The following is a 13,454-nucleotide window of genomic DNA, read 5'->3' on the forward strand; positions in this document are numbered from 1 at the left end:
CAACATGATGTTCCTTTTCCCTGTTTTGCAGGATGATTTTTAGTGTGTGTGTGTGTGTGTGTGTGTGTGTGTGTGTGTGTGTGTGTGTTCTATTTTCCCCACTCTCTTTATCTAGAAGGTAGTGATATTTTTCCAAAGTTACAGGATTTTTTAATCAAAAATGAATAACCACTTTTCTGTTAGTTTCTTTTATTTACCTTTGAGATGTAGGCTGGCCTCCTTTTGATCTAAACTGGTGAGTCGGTTGATAAGAATAGCTCCTCTCAGTAGCCAGAAAGAATTTTTGGAATAACTCAATTAGGCTGAGGTGGATACCTATTGTATACTGTCTGGTTCAAGGTACAAGATATATTATAATACTCAGCATGCATAGATCGTAGGGGACAAAGGTGGTGGTAGCAATGAGTACTTTGTAAATTATACATGTTATTGCTTTCTGGGTGGGGATTCTAAAGAAAGGCTGTATTTCATTTGGAAATTAATTTTAAATAGCCTGTTGGTATATAGCAGGTCACTTGTTTATTGATAGTTTCCTGTTTTCCTTTATAATCTCTCTCCATTGTTCCTAAACTCTATTAATATCCCATGGTACTAGATAGGTATTTGTAACAAGTGGAAGGGAAGGGAGTGAAAAGGAGAAGAGGCTGAGTTCATGCTTGGGGGAGCAGCAGTAGAGGGATAGAAGAACCCTGCGAAGCCTGTGTGATTAAGACCTGAGTCACTCGGGATATAAATCACTTCCAGCACCCAGGCTGCTCTAATGCTTCCCCCAACAAGGCTTTCCTTGAGAGACCTACTCTCCCGGACCTGGGAGGCCACTGATGCATTTTGTTCTTTTATTGAAGCTTCAGTCTCCTAAGGAGTCTACACTGTATGAGCTACATGAGAGTGACCAGTTTCTGGTTCCTTAAAGAGGCGGACTGGGACTCTAAAGGGACAAGGGCTCATTCTCTGGACACATTAGAAGTCACTCAGGGGACAGGCTAGGGAGAGGCAACTTCCGCCATACATAATTTTTACATATAGGAAATTCTTCTGTCTCATGAAATAAAATATGGATAGGATGGTCTAACTTAATTGTTCTTATAGTTAGTCCACATATTGAGTGTCAGTTTAGCTATTCAGCGTTTAAGTTTATGTTGTGTTTTTTTTCTTTTTTGCTAACTTATTATTTTTTCTAATGGGAATTTGGATGGGACTCTATCATAGACCACCAGAAGCTATTTAAAATTGGACAAAATCATCATTAAAATAAAATTATACATGCATGGAATTTACCAAATTCAGGAATGTTTAGAAATGACTCCTAACTTTTATAAGGACCAAGTCTGTAAAAGATAAACTATTGCCTGAAAATTGTTTTTAGCTTACTATTCTATTCATTATACATTCCTACAGATAACAAATATAGACGGAGCTCTCATATTCTAAACATTTTGCTAAGTCCTGCAACTAGAGCATGATTAAGACAGACACACTACTTGACCTCAAGAATTTACAGTCTATAAGGCAGCTAAAGGCATTACACAAATCACTGTACAATTCATTACTTAATTACAGTAATTTCACATGCATCCCAGAAAGTTCTATCAAGCAATAGCTGGAATGAGGGCCAATAACCTAGGAGAGATACTCTGGTAGGTGGCTGTGTGTGTTTCCTGTGGCTCCTGTAACAAATACCATTGAGAGACTTAAAACCACAGAAATGTGTCCTCTAATAGTTCTGAAGGTCACAAGTCTGAAATCAGTGTCACTGGGCCAAAATCAAATTGTCAGTAAGGCAGAGCTCCCTCTACTGGCTCAAGGGAGAAAACATTCCTTGCCTCTTCCAGCTTCTAACATGTCTTTCTCTTTTTCTTTTTTGTTTTTAGTTAAAATGTATTGGGGTGACAATGGCTAGTAAAACTACATAGGCTTCAAGTATACAATTCTGTAATACATCATCTATATATCACATTATGTGTTCACCACCCAGAGTCAGTTCTCCTTCCATCACTATATATTTGATCCCGTTTACCCTCATCTACCGCCCTCCTCCCCGCTTACCCTCTGGTAACCACTAAACTATTGTCTGTCTGTGAGTTTTTGTTTATTTGTTTGTCTTGTTCCTTTGTTGCTTTCAGTTTTATATCCCACATATCAGTGAAATCAGATGGTTCTCCACTGGCTTCAGGCATTTCTGAACTTGTGATAGCATCACACCAATCCTTGTCTGAGGTCCAGTCCCACTGCCTTCTCTTTTCCTCTGTGAAAAAGAAGACTCCCTCTGCCTGCCATTTAGGGGATATAAGGCCAACCCAGATAATCCTGGGTAATCTCAAAATCCTTAATTTAATAACAGCTGCAAAAATCTTAATGTTTAGGGTGGCTGACTGAGGAAGGGGTCTAAATGGATAGAACTTTTCAGGCTGGAGTCTGTAAACCCTGAGGGACCTGGCAGAAATAATTTAAGTGACTGAAAGAGGATTAAGTAGAGGGAAAATAGAGAGTGAGGGAGAGATTGGCCGAATTTGTCTAGAGGCGTGGAATTTCTAAGTCAACTGGATCAGAAACACCCTTTTCTCTTTAGAATCTGGAGACCATCCGAAATATCCTGCATTCTGTATATACAGATTTTTCATATACTGAGTCAGCCAAGTGTGTTCCTAGGGTAATCACAACTATTAGGAATCTAAAAGTCCCTAGGCACATATAGTTCTTTCTATGGAACGAAGTCCAGGTGTTTTCTGTACAACATAACTGGGTTTGCCAAGGCATAGCTGGAGAAGTAATTTTCTCATATATGCAAGTGGAAACAAATTAAATTCTATTACACAAGTGGATTGTTTTCTCTGGACTGTTTGATAGTAGGAATTTGGCTATGGTCTAGTTAAGATGAAGCATGGACAGAAAGCTTATTTACTTCTCTCCCTCCTCCTCCTTCCTCTTCAGAATAACTGTGATTCGAAACCTATCAATTTTTACTTTGAGATTCAACAGACCACAAAATGTAATTGTTTTACAGAACTTTAAGTTAGAATTGGAGACAAGATTGAAACTGGATATTAAAACTGATGTGTTATGCTCAATTTCTAATTGGTTTCTAAATACTAAACAATTACTACAGAGTTATTTTTGTTAAGAAAACTTATTTATAAATCTTTTTAAACTTGAAATATTTTTCATTGGGCCAGGGTTTTTACCTTTTTGCTATTAAATGTGTATAAATACATATATGTATGTGTGTGTGTGTGTATATATATATACATATATATATGTATAGTTTTTATTATGTTATTATGCCTGGCTTTCATTAATATCCTTACTATTTTATTTGTTCATGCCCAAAGTAATAGCAGATAGAGAAATGTTCATAACCAAAGCTACAAAATACAGGGCTTTTGAAACTCTTGACAGGATCCCCTCCCCAGTCCAAAAATACATGGACTACATATCAAGACCATCCAATTCATAGAGCACTGGTAATGGGCCTGATTTAAACTTTGAAAATTACATCTGTCAAATAATTTCCTTTATAAAAAAGAAAGAAGAAAAGAAAAGCTATGAGTTTTCAAAAGTAAGGGAAGCAAAAAGAACATGATTACATTAAATGTAGGCTGATTGAATCTATCAGAAATTATTTAATTAACTGTCTATCAGTTAAAATATAGCTTACTATGTAACTGACCTTTCCTCTCTTACTGGTGTTTATTTGTTAGTAAATTGCTAGTCCGTGTGCTTATTTGCTGTGTGGAATAGTAGAGGCAGCATGGTTCTTTAGACCAAACCTTTGCTTTGTGAGTTGTCTTAAAGTCACTTGGCCCCTGAGATTCTTTGTCTACAGTGCTTTAATACATTACCCAGTGATAATGAAGTATCACTCTTTGAGTGATAAAATAAAATAACAATTAAAAAACAAAAATAAATTGAGGGAAATATTAACCATCTCCCCTTCTAAGTTCTTTAAGGGCCACATTTTTCACCAAGTCAGTTAACAATGTCCCAGTAGAAATAACTACTCAGAACTCTAATTAACAGGATGCAGGAAGCTTTTAACAAAGATTCATGTAGGAAAGGGTCATGTGTACATATTTGAAAGCTTTGGAATTGCCATTAAAGATTATTTTGGTTGAATTGTTCATTGTTCCTTACTTAAAGACTCAGGCATGCTGCCTGAGAGTTTAGGGATACCGAAAATGGCTGCTGACAGACGCAGATACTACTTACATTAACTGATAAGACCTTTCTGAATTCTGGTTTTCCTTTTGGCCTTTACCAACAAGAGGTGTAGGGCTAAGTTTTAGACTGAAATGTAGTGTCTCCTTCTTAGGTCTCCTTATATAACTGTTACTTCCTTCCTTTCATTGTTCTGTCATTTTGCCCTTGTTTTATAGTGTCTTGTGTCTTTTATTATAAGCTGTACCAAAGGTTTTTTTCTGGAAATATACAGTGCAGAAGTACAAAATGATGAACTAAACATACTTTTTCATTCGTTTTAAAAGATGCTCAGGTTGGACTAGATGACCTCTGAGGTTCTTTCCAGCTCTAAATTTATGTTACTGACACCAAAGACAGACAAAACATCTATTAGGTTACAGGCCGAGAGATGAATGCCAAGTACTATATTCCTGGTATAGGTGTATTTCTTCTTGAAAGCAGAATGCTGGATTCAGCAACCTGCTAAGGGCCTTCACAGTCTTATGGTAATAAAGCAAGAGAACTGATTGCTTAAAAAGAAATAAAAGAATCCGAAAAAATAAAAATAGAAGAGCTTAATTATTTCTTTCAAGGCATTTATATAAATTTGAACTAAGCTAAGCTTAATGAGTGTAGCTAATTTAATGAAATTAGTCACATTTGAATATTGTCACAATGCTACCATGTTAGAATTAAGTGTGATTAAAATTTGTTCTATATGCCTATATGGGCTCCCAAAGCATCAGCTGTCAACACCTTCATTGCACACTAGCCTTCAAAGCTTTCAGAAAACTTTTACATTCAGAGCAGGTGGTTGAGCTGCTGCTTTAGAGGAGAACACATCATTTTTTAGGGTATAAGTCCTGTTTGTATGGATTTGGAACATAGGAAATTGTCAATAGCATTGTTTATTTTTTTAGTAAGACAAAGTCATTGAAAATACAGGAAAAGCTAGATATGGTGTACTGAAATTTTTCAAACCTAATTAAAATATTTTCCTTAAGGCCAACTGAATTATAATGGACAAGTAAATGGAAAAACCCAAGTTATAATTTAAGAGATGTATTTGAAATATAAATATTATTTTACAGTAAATAAAATTTCTATAGAGGGAAATATAATATGATTTCAAAGATAGAGGTTTATATGTAAAATCTATTGATTAATTAAAGTTCAAGGGGAAATTTATTTTCATTCAGGCAGTTTTCAATTTCTTTACAATACTCTGTTTAGTGCGTTGAGTATGGTAACACTGGGAAACTAGTACACTCTGAAATTCAGAAGTTCTTTCTTTCTGATTTTATTATGTATTGGTAGCAAGCACCTGGGTGTTTCATTTGGATGGTATGTTGGTAATCTTAGAATGATTGTATCTTGCAACTAATTTTAAAGTATTTGTGATGCAGTTGGCAGTTTTATATATGAAATTTAATTAAATTGGTGTTAATTACATTTGAAAATAATTAATATCTGTATGGGTCTAGGCACTTTTTGGATTTAGTAATGTCCCTAATAAAAGGTTGGTTAAATGAAATTCATGCCCTCAATCATTTTGACTCAGTTTTTTAAATCAAATGTTATTTAGTTTATTAGTACTCAGATACTAGTTGTCCCCTAAATAATATTTTACCTTTGTTTATTGGAATCAAATAGTGAAGTGAGAAAATCAGTGCAAAGTTGATCACCATTTCAGTCATCATAAATTCATGAAAGATAATCTGTATCTTACTGAGAAGAGTTTTACTTTGAAGTGTGTGCCTTGAAAAATAGGAGTTAGTATAACCTTTCAAAACTCATATAACAACTGTATGAGCAATTGAAATTAGTTAGAACTGATTGTTTAAAATTTGATAGTTACTTTGAATCGAATGAAGGTCATTATAAAGTAAGCCAAAGGTTTATTATCACATGCTTTGAATTTTTAATTCAAATTTTAAAACTACAAAGACAGATTTTCTTTTTCTTTTTTTTTTTTAAATTAAAGTTATTTATCCTTTCTTGGTAAGACTGGGGAGGAGGTTAGAAGGCTCAAGAAAGTACTATTTTTTTTTTCCATAGGGTAAAGCTCACTTTTAATATTTTTCATTAGATAGTCAACCCTTGTTGAGATGACAACTTCCTAAACACTACTGACTTTGCACTAGTTTTTCATGTGGAAATACTATTTTTTCAGGTTCACACAGCTGCTTATCTTATAAAATGTCATGAGACAGCTTACCTGTGATTCACCTGGCTAAACTGACAAGCAAAAATACATGCCTTGTCAATAAAAGTTAGGGTGAAGATCGATTAATATCCATTCTTTAGTAAATTCTTGTTTTCTTTTTCTAAACATGTTCTTGTTTGATTTATTTTAGTGAGCTACTAAACATTTCTTGTTGGTTGCTCTATAAAGCATGATATTACTTTACTAAAATAGTGTTAATGAGTTTTATCTATATCACAAAATATGATATCTTCAGCAGGAAATTAGTTACGTATAAATAATAATAAAGATCATAATGTCTCTATTAACTATATATTTTGACTTCATTATTTAAATTCAGAAACATAGATCTCAAATTTAGACATTACTGATCTATAATTATAAATCTAAATAAATGTAGAGATTAACTTGAAAAATAGTTTGTGGCTCAACTATTGAATTGAGATAGTACAATCACAAAAAGTTTAATCGTTTTTGAATTGATTCTACAGATGTCTTCCTTCTCTAAATCCCCTTTAGGCCTCTTACCTACCACGAAAGGTTATTCCTATAAACTGGCACATAAAATCAATCATATGACTCCTTTCTGTTCTGAGATTTCAAAGTTTAAGACCTTCAGCTTAGAAGAAAAGTGCTCTATAGAAGCTGCATGTACACAAAGCAACACTCAGCCGGGGTATCCAGGATCACCTAAGTAGTTGAGGAAATTTACAAGAAATAAATCTCTAGTTTCTTACTTTCACATTTGCTACTAGAACCAGGTAGGGAGGCCCAGAAATGGGTTGAAGAAGAGATTCACTAATGACTACATATAATATGACTACATATAATATGATGCCCAGACCTTCTTTCAACCTGAGACAACATATTTACCAGAGCCAAAGACATGCATGTGTCTTGCCTCCAACAAATTAGAAGACTCAAAAGTCTGGAAATGGAAGTAATTTTAATATATAATGACCTTACCAAGTCATACCAAAAAAAGCATCTACTTTATAAATAGATACTTTTATAAATAAAACATCTACTACTATCACCGCCACCACCAACATAGTCCCCATTCTTATCTTTAACCTCTAACACGATGCCAATAATGGTAAAAAGAGTAAACTCTGATCAGGTGTATCCCTCATCTCTTATCACTATTACGTTCTTATATCCTACCCAGTGAAGTTATCAAAGACTTCTGTGACAGACCACTTGAAATGATTTGCAATGAATTCCAGATCAGAGTCTAAATATTTTTCTACCTGAAATTGTGTAAGTACATATCAAAATATCATACTTTTGATGTGGCTCTGAAACAAATTCTGTTGCATTCTAAATAAAGTGGAAATAATATCAGCTAATAAGGTACATGGATTTTAAATAAGTAATTTTGATAGGAGAAATGACCCAGTGACATACTATGTATAGATTTATTAGCACTTCTTTTTCATATTTCATACGTTGCACACAAAGAGAACTGGAATCTTGTTAATCATCATTTTAAAAGATTTTTGTAGAATGTAAATACTGTATTTCCCGAAAATAAGGCCTACCCTGAAAATAAGTTCCTGTTAAGATCATCAGCCAGACGGATGCATTTAGTATGTTATGATGATGTTCCAGAAGAAGGTGACATAACTGTATTTGAATAAATGTGGATTGTTGTACATGAAAAAATAAGATCCCCTGAAAATATGCCCTAATGCATCTTTTGGAGCAAAAATTAATGTAAGACCCAGTCTTATTTTTGGGGAAACACAGTATATCAGTGCTTGACTTTTTTTCCATGTTAATGAAAAATGAGTTGTACTTGGGGAGTTCTCATCCATTACCAGACCTGCTCAGAAGAAATAAGCACAGATGGTGGGTCTATTACTTCTCTAACAAAAAAATTTGCCTCTTTCTTTTTTGTGTTTTGTTCCCCCCTTGTCATTGAAATGTGAGCAATTTTTCAAGTCAAGAAATCTCTGTAAGGTTCCTTGAAATGTTTTGTCCATTACTTGTACATTTAGGAGAAAAGAGAGTGATAAATGATTTATTAAAATTTCATAATGAGAAAAACTCAAATAAAAAGTCTTTGATAGGAAAAATTTTGTTTGATTTAGAAACCATGTATTTTGCATACAAATTAAAGTCTACAGGGAGTAAGTTTTTACATCAAGTTAGGATCCTAAATTACTTATTTAGTGATGACAAAACTATTTAGCCACTGTTAAAAATACCTATGTAGACCTTTTATTTATACAGAGGGTGACAAAAAAATGTATACACATTTTAAGAAAGGAAATAACTGCATTGAAATTGTAATACTCACTATATACTGATAACATGAATACAAGTAATGTTTGACTTCTGCAATTACAAGAGGTGCTCAAAGTGGTTACCATCAGTGTCCAGACACTTATGATCACGGTGAACTACTGCTTGAACAACGTTCAAAATGTTAACATTTCTTAAAATGTTGGCACTCCCAGTATATTGTTCAATATAAATTTGTTGATTGCATATATATGAAGAAAAATAATACAATACGTTTTTAATGTTTTATTTACATTGAAAGTACATGCATAAAGTATCCACATCTTAACTGTACAATTTTTTAAACATAATATGCGTATTCTTGTGTAACAAGGACCCAAATCAAGAAACTAGTATTATAACTCCAGGAACCCCTTTCAACCTTCTAGACACTCTCTCCTACAATAGCACTTACGGTGATGTGAAACCTCATTAAGTAGTTTTTAAACTTTTTTATTAATAGAGTTATAGAGTATGTTCCATATCTTCCTTCTTTCATTCAATATTTAGCTTATAAAATTTTGAGTATAGTTGTAATTCATTCATTCTCATATGTAGTATGTCATAAATATGCTATCATTTATTTGTCCATGCTAATGTGTATGGACATTTGGGTTGTGTCCAGTTTGGGGCTATTTTGACTAATACTTCTATGAGCATTCAAATACTTATTAAGTATATATCCAGAATCGTAGGACTTAAATCACTCTGGTGTGTATGTACCACTACTGCATTGAGGTTTTTCTTAACCTTACAAAATCATAAAAGAATAACTAATTTTATTAAATTGCCTTTCACTTGCAGGATCTTGAATGCCCTGCTCTGTAGTACTTTTCCTTATTTAAATGATACATAAGAATGGCGATCCTGAACTATTTCATAATATACTAGCTTCGAATGAGATTCTTGATCAATTGTAATTCTGATAAATTTTATCTGTGTTATTAACTGGGATAATTAAGAACAAAAAAGGAGCAATTCTTGAGATTAATGTGAAGCAGAGTTCTTGCCTCTTAAAAGAAAATTTCATGGTCTGTAAATAAACCAATATGTGCACCAGTAATAGTTTATTTAAAATTAAGAGATGAGTTTCAGTTTCCATTGCTTCCATTATGTCTGTGTTTTTGGAGAAACATAGAAACATCTTATTGCAAACTTGCAATCTGTTAATTTCTTTTCACCCTGCCAGTGAAAAGAAAGAGTGAAACTGTTATTTTACTCCTTAGCTGGTAATATACAACTATCTGTTGAGGAGATTTTTGAAGGAAATAGTATATCCCTTCCTTATTATAGGCAGTGAAACCTTTGAAAATATAGTAGTTCCAGTAAAATAATAATAACAAAAATAATGACATCAGTACCACATTGCAACAAGCTAACTGTATCTCTAATTTGTATTAGTTGGTTTCAAGAGTTTTCATTAATAATTATTTCAGTGATTGTATTTTGGAGCTCACATTCCCTGGGTTCATAGTGTTGCTGCATGCTTAATAAACAGTGTTGCCTTGGGAAAGTTATGTAACCTTGTCAGATTTCAGATCCCCAACTTGTAGAATGGGAATAATTATAGTGCATATATTATATGGTATATTAATCTGGGTCCTCCAAGAAGCAGGTGCCAAAAAGGGATTAAACACAATGGGATTTTATTAAGGTAAAAATGTGCATGAGAGAAAATGATGAGGAAACTGAGTCAGGCTGGAAGAGCTGTTTGTTTGAAGCAAGTGTGACCCAGACTGAAGGAGAGAGGAAGGGAAGATGGAGTGCCTGCCTTTCAGCATGATGCACAGTCTAAGGAAAGGTTAACAAGAGCTTTAGGGAATCAATCCTGAGACCAAATCGGCCATCAGAGGAGGCCTATGTCTTCCAGTGATGGACCTGGTTTAGGATGCCTGCTGCACTCAGTACTTGGTTGGGGGTAGATGCAGAAATAGATTTCAGAGCAAAGCTGCAGGTGCCCTTTAGTCAATTAAACTTCCCATACTTTGAGATCTGAGGCACATTCTCATAGCCACAACAAGTGATTATTATGAAGATGAATTGACAAACTCCCAGAAAGTAACTAAAATAACACCGGAATCATACATATGTATGTATCCATTTATTTATTCATATTATTCATCATTATTAACAATGCATTAATAAAGGCGCTACCTCTTCAATCTGCTTGAAATATTTGGAAGAAAAACATAATTGCTACAGAGGAGTGGAGACGCCTGCTGTTCACAGTTTATTTTATTCTTCTAACCTAACAAGATTATTACATATTAACAGCATATGTATAATTATTTTTCTTCTACTATTTATTCTTGATATATGTTTCCAAGTCCCTGTTGTATACTGGAAGACCTAACTCCAAACTCTCTATTTCTGGATAAAGAATGGGTTCAATGTTGTTTTCAAAATACAAAGACATTAATATATTTTTGTTATGTCCAATTGACATTATAAATATCAAAGTGTTCCATCATTTATCATTATTAGAAGGACCTAACTGGGAATTGTTTGACCCACTTTTTGAAATTGGTCGTTGGCTGTGCATAATCTTGGGAAGAACAAAATATTTCTTGAAACTCCTTTTGTAAGGCCTTGTTCTCAACAGTGGAAATTCCTTTTATCTTTTCAAAGAGTTTCCGTTGCTGTAGAGAATGCAGAGGGTGCATGTGGATAGTTGTAATGCTCTGCTCAAATAGAGGGAAGGGAAATTACATTAAAAATCATGGGAACATGATTGTTGAAAAGTCTCTGAGGCCATTTTATTATGATACTTTAATGTAAGCAAACCAATGTACTCAAGAGGAGATCTTATACATAGAGGATAGACTCTTCAGGGCATGGCGTCCTTTCTCTTACTTCCCCTCATTTTACTCTTTCTTTGTAAATATAAGCCATCATGGTCTTCCTTGTGTGTGTTATTCATGTACCTTTGCCATTTCCTTTGCTGGGATGTCATCCTTTGCCCTGGAATCCACATTAACCACACCATCTGAGGCCTGTTCTTACCTTAATACTTCAAGGGCTACCTCAGGCTATGATTTGTTTAGTTTTTCCCTAAGTGTCTCAGTCCAAGTGGTCTTCCCCACATGCTCAGCCTCTACAACCCTGCCTCTCACTTGGCATTCAGTTCCTTCTAGCTCTCCCCATAGCAGAGGGGACATGTCCGTCAGTCTTCATGTTGCACTTTAACCGTTCCTTTGTGCTAATGCTACACAACCAGGAAAATAAGGATAATTACATTGCTGGAATCTAGTAGGTTTGTTTAAAATATAGTAAAATGTAATGAATGAATGCCTGAATGAACAAGTCAATTGATACATTATATTCCCAGATAGATAACCAGCATTCTGGAGGAAAAGAACTGACTCTTATATCTCCTTATAATCCAAGTTACCTAGTATGGACAGGATTTAAATACTGTAGGCGGCACTTAATACATTTTTGTGACTCATAAATTTAAGTGTTTGTATGAATGATAAGTTGACATTATATGATTGCCATTCGGGGAAGGTAGTGACTTGTAATGACTCTCATTGCCTGTGAAATCATCCTTTTACATATTAATATAATGTGATTTACTAGACTTGTAGTGAACCTTGGTAGAAGCAGATTGTACTTGCTCTAGTTGCAAAATATTTTGCAGGTTTTACTTGTTTACTTATAATATTTATGATTTGGATGTTTACAGTTTAAGTGCATTTATAGTTTTTTTGTAGTCCAAAATGTAAAAAAAAAAAGATACTGTTACTTTTCCATATATTGTGTAGAATAAAAAAAATTGTCCCAGATAGCATGGATTCAGCCTTATGTGTTATTGGCAAGAATTGTTAACAAGGTCAGATGTATATTAACTCTTTCTAGTATATTGGTAACTAGTATTAAAAACACAATTTTTAGTTGGGTCCTTTGAGAGAAAAACATTAGAATAATCTATATGTTTATACTAAGCATTCTTCCAGGAAAAACATTGTAGTGGTCCCCGTTTCTGTTCCAAGAAAAAAATGCATTTTTGTGTACTCTTAAAGGAGTGAAATTCTGAACTCAAATCTGTTCAGATAGTGTGGCAGTTAATACACTGACCAGGTTACTAAGTCATGTGTCTTTCACTGTTCACTTTGTTAGCTACACTCAGCGTGTGGTTGGAAATGGAATCAAAGACCAATCTGGAAACCCTGAAATCAAAGTCAAAGGAACTGATCCTGTGATAAATCAGATTATTGATAAACTGAAGCATGTTATTCAGGTAAGTGCTGATCATCTCTTATTGGTGTATTCAATGGTAAATAATTAGTGCTTGCTTTCCATTATATGTGATAAATCTGTTAATCCTATCTGATAATCCTACCTAAAATTGAGTATTGATTAACTTTTTTATATCTAGGGTTTTAGAAATATTTGGTTGAGTGATTTTCATATAAAGTCAACGTGTAGCTATATTTTAATGGGTGGGCAATCTGTACCTGTGAAAAGGAACCATAGCCTCAACATTTCAATAAATAATGAGAATCTCAGGCTGAGCTTCCACCTGAATAATAAGCTTTAGAAATAGGAAATACTCACCATTAAAGAAAACACATAGCAGAGCATGGAGGATGCCAAATTCACCTTACAGGTAAGACTTTGAACCTTGCTGTTAAGGTTTCTGCTGTATTTTCAACAAAAGTTAAGTCATAAATAATAACATGCATGTCTTCTATTTATTTTTTCTACCACCCTTTACCATTGGTAAATTATCTTATAATTTACCCAATGTTTGTTTATGAAATACTTCTGTTTTATCTTTAATTCT

General features: G+C 33.9%; 1 protein-coding gene across 1 annotated transcript in view; it reads left to right on the plus strand.

The window, feature by feature from the left end:
- Nucleotides 1–13,454, plus strand: part of GPC5 (glypican 5) — a 1,198,702-nt gene that overhangs the window by 401,374 nt on the left and 783,874 nt on the right. The window contains exon 6 of the mRNA XM_019737193.2: nucleotides 12,788–12,908. Within this exon, the coding sequence (XP_019592752.2) occupies nucleotides 12,788–12,908 (121 nt within the window). The remainder of the gene's footprint in view (nucleotides 1–12,787; nucleotides 12,909–13,454) is intronic.

The sequence above is a fragment of the Rhinolophus sinicus genome, linkage group LG04 (genome assembly GCF_036562045.2).
Source record: "Rhinolophus sinicus isolate RSC01 linkage group LG04, ASM3656204v1, whole genome shotgun sequence".
In the NCBI taxonomy this organism is placed as follows: domain Eukaryota; kingdom Metazoa; phylum Chordata; class Mammalia; order Chiroptera; family Rhinolophidae; genus Rhinolophus; species Rhinolophus sinicus.